We start from the raw sequence: 3,186 nt of genomic DNA on the forward strand, positions 1-3,186 counted from the left end.
GGAGCTTGAAAATTATCCTTATCATTCAAATCAGGTGTGTTTAAGAGAGCAGCATCGAAAACATGCAGGATTGCGGGCCTCGAGATCTGGCGTTTGAGACCTATGATTTAATGGAAGATCTTCAGAGGTAAACAGACCCATAAAACAAAATTGTGCCTTTATAAAGTTAAGAGTGTACCCGTGATGTTCAAAAGGAATATATGTATATATGTATACATACTAAAGAATTGACAGAACTTCCATGTATTTTATATAGTGATCTACAATTCAATTCCAATGCACAAAACTTTTCCAAATTAAAATTTAATTGCTCTTGAAAAAAAAAATAGCATTTTCATTTCTGGGAAAAACAAATATTGTACTAAAAATTGGTGATGGTCATTTTCGATCAATCTGAATGAATGTATCAGTATGGTAAATGTGCCATTTTGTTCAAAGATATAGCTTTCCAATGAAAAAGACAATATATGTGTCTCAATGTTATTTTAAATTGATTCGGTTTGAGTTGATGCACTCACATACAAGAAAAACAATTTTACGATTCAAACCGGTTTTTGTTACACTTCTAGTGATCCTATGAAGAATGAATTTCATTTAGGGCCTACTTTTCAGAATTTTATAGCAAAAAAAAAAGTATGTTTAAAATTCATATAAGTATGAACATTACATTATCTGTAGCCATTTATCCTCACAAGGGTCGCTGGCTTGCGGTTGCCTATCCCAGCAGTCTTCGGGTTAGGGCAAGAGACACCTCGGCTGGTTAACAGTGCAGAGCTGGATTTGAACTTGGACTCTGAACTGTGAGGCAGACGTGCTAACCACTCTTCCACCAAGGCACTCTGCGTGTGCGTGCACATCTATCTATCTATCTATCTATCTCTCTCTCTCTCTCTATATATATATATATATATATATATATATATATATCTATATATATATATATATCTATATATATATTAGTTCCACTTTCCAATTGTGGCCCACATAGGGCTTCTTCAAAACAAAAATTCAATTTGATATCCTAGTTTGACACCTGAAATGAGGCAAAAGGTCAAAAGAGTCTAAGAGGGGGACTCAACATGATGAGAAACACTGTTAATTACATCAAATATTCTGATTGTTGAGGAATTTGGGATTTTTGGTAAGATTAGTAAAATAGCCTGGACAAACAAACTTTTGGATTTTTTTTTTTTTTTAACCCTAACCCTAACCTCTGAAGAAGGTGAAAGATAATGCCGAAATATGACAGGTAAAACCTCCTAGAAATTTTAAGGTTTTAACATTTTTATTTTGGATTTTTTAATTTTTTAACTCTCTCACTGTCTATAAAGAGCAAAACAATGGTTTCAAATCCACAGGACAGACACAACAACAGAACAACAACTAAGAGGTATACAAAAGAGTGTGCAGGGACAAGTAAAAGTGAAGATTCTTGTTCATTGTTGGGAGTGAATGGCTAAAGAATGAAAACCAGCCCCAGAGTAGAAGTAATTAAAACGAGAAGGGAGGCAAAAACCACGAAGTGTTGGACTCTTATCTGTCAAGGTCGTCATTCTAGCTACACAGAGTTCCCATGTCAAAGGGTCTTTGTTTCAAACAATGCCAGGTGGTCAATGAACAATAAAATACTATACCAATACGTAAGTTCCATTACATGATGAATAGAAAACCTAATGCTCGGGAGGATATAAATGGCAACGCAGCTTTCAAAGTTTCATTTCTGGTTAGGTGCCTGAGCATCCAAAATGGACAAGGGGTAAAGATGGACACCTGGTAGAATTGGAAAACAACAAAAACGTGACGCTGATAATTAATGTGTGCATACCACTGAATTCTAACTTCAATACATTTGACTAGATGTACATTGTGATGACTGTCTATACATGTGTGGAAGATCAACAGAGACACGTACGTAGGCTAACAGCCATTGTACTATATACGGAATGTTTTGCCTGTGCGTCATTGCTGATATCAGCAAGTCACGTCCACAAAGCCTTCTGTATGTATAGCTTACTTCTATCGGCCAGTAGAAGGACAACTATGTTATATACAGTAGCTGAGGCCTCACAACTACAAACTAGCACTAAGCACGGTTTGGTAACTGTTCGCAGCAAAGCACGTACTGCACCCCTTAAAAGTGGTGCAAATCAAATACGTACAGTAGTTAGTTTTCTCCGCCAAAGAAACTCGCCAGTATTACATAACTCCTAGGCTAACGTAAGCCATGTATGCATATGCTAATGGCTCCACGGCTACGAGCTAAAAGTTGAACAATCTGGATATGCAGGGCAGAATCGATTGTCAAATTGGGCGCCATTAGGAAGACACGAAGTGTTAAAAGTCACCTGTTGTTGTGGATGTTAGTGAGCACACACAATGCCTGGTCCATGTAGGTAGTCATCGCATCTATCCATCGCTTAGACGGTTGCGGGTCGTTGTCGGGACCGGCAGGCAGGTCCACTCTCCCGGAGGGCTGCTCGTTGTTTAGTGAATTTGGGCTGGCTTCTGCCGGAGCGAGTTCCAGCTGCAGTTCTCTCACGAAAGCGCCGAACTTCCGCATGAGGAACTCTAACCTCGAAGTCTCCTCGGAGCTTGAGCCTCCGCCACCTATCCGTAGTTTGAGTTCGGTCCACAGGGCGGGATAGAACAGACACTCCCTCCATCGCGAACAAACGGCCGAGGCCCGGAGCTTGTCTCGGTCGGACAGAAAAGAGAAAATGTGGACGATTAGCTCGCTTGGTAAAGCCATGGCTCCGATATCCCCGCATAGAGCCATGGCGAGCAACGACACGATTGAAAGGAAAACAAACCAATATTTAACAGCCTCTCGAAAAATTCGTACTAATGGCTCTCAACAGCGTTCAATTCGAGCCGAAAACAAACCGCTTCCCTGTTTCTCCTTCAATAGTATCGGACCGCACCACTTTCCTTTAGAATCAGGGGAACAAAATGCCGACGACGTATTCATCGAACACTGTACAAATCGGGTAAGCATTTCAACTGTTAATTTTGTAAACGTATCGAGGAGTTGAATACATTTTCGTGGCCGTGTTCGTCGACGGTGAGTGCATGTCTGTGTTGTACGGGGTAATGGTTTCGTCCTGCGTGCGCTTATTTTTGCCATATTCACTGACACCGGGAGAGGGCAGTGTTTTTCTTTTGAAAATGTTGTGAACCATGTGATCT

General features: G+C 40.2%; 1 protein-coding gene across 1 annotated transcript in view; it reads right to left on the bottom strand.

Moving 5' to 3' along the window:
• The window catches only part of fbxo33 (F-box protein 33), a 17,286-nt gene extending 14,393 nt beyond the window's left edge, over positions 1-2,893 (bottom strand). The window contains exon 1 of the mRNA XM_088433721.1: positions 2,346-2,893. Coding sequence (XP_088289847.1) covers positions 2,346-2,776 — 431 coding nt within the window. The 5' untranslated portion in view covers positions 2,777-2,893. The remainder of the gene's footprint in view (positions 1-2,345) is intronic.
• Positions 2,894-3,186: the final 293 nt, after the last annotated feature.

Source organism: Hippichthys cyanospilos, chromosome 14 (assembly GCF_059441005.1).
Source record: "Hippichthys cyanospilos isolate Australia breed blue-spotted pipefish chromosome 14, RoL_Hcya_1.0, whole genome shotgun sequence".
Lineage (NCBI taxonomy): Eukaryota > Metazoa > Chordata > Actinopteri > Syngnathiformes > Syngnathidae > Hippichthys > Hippichthys cyanospilos.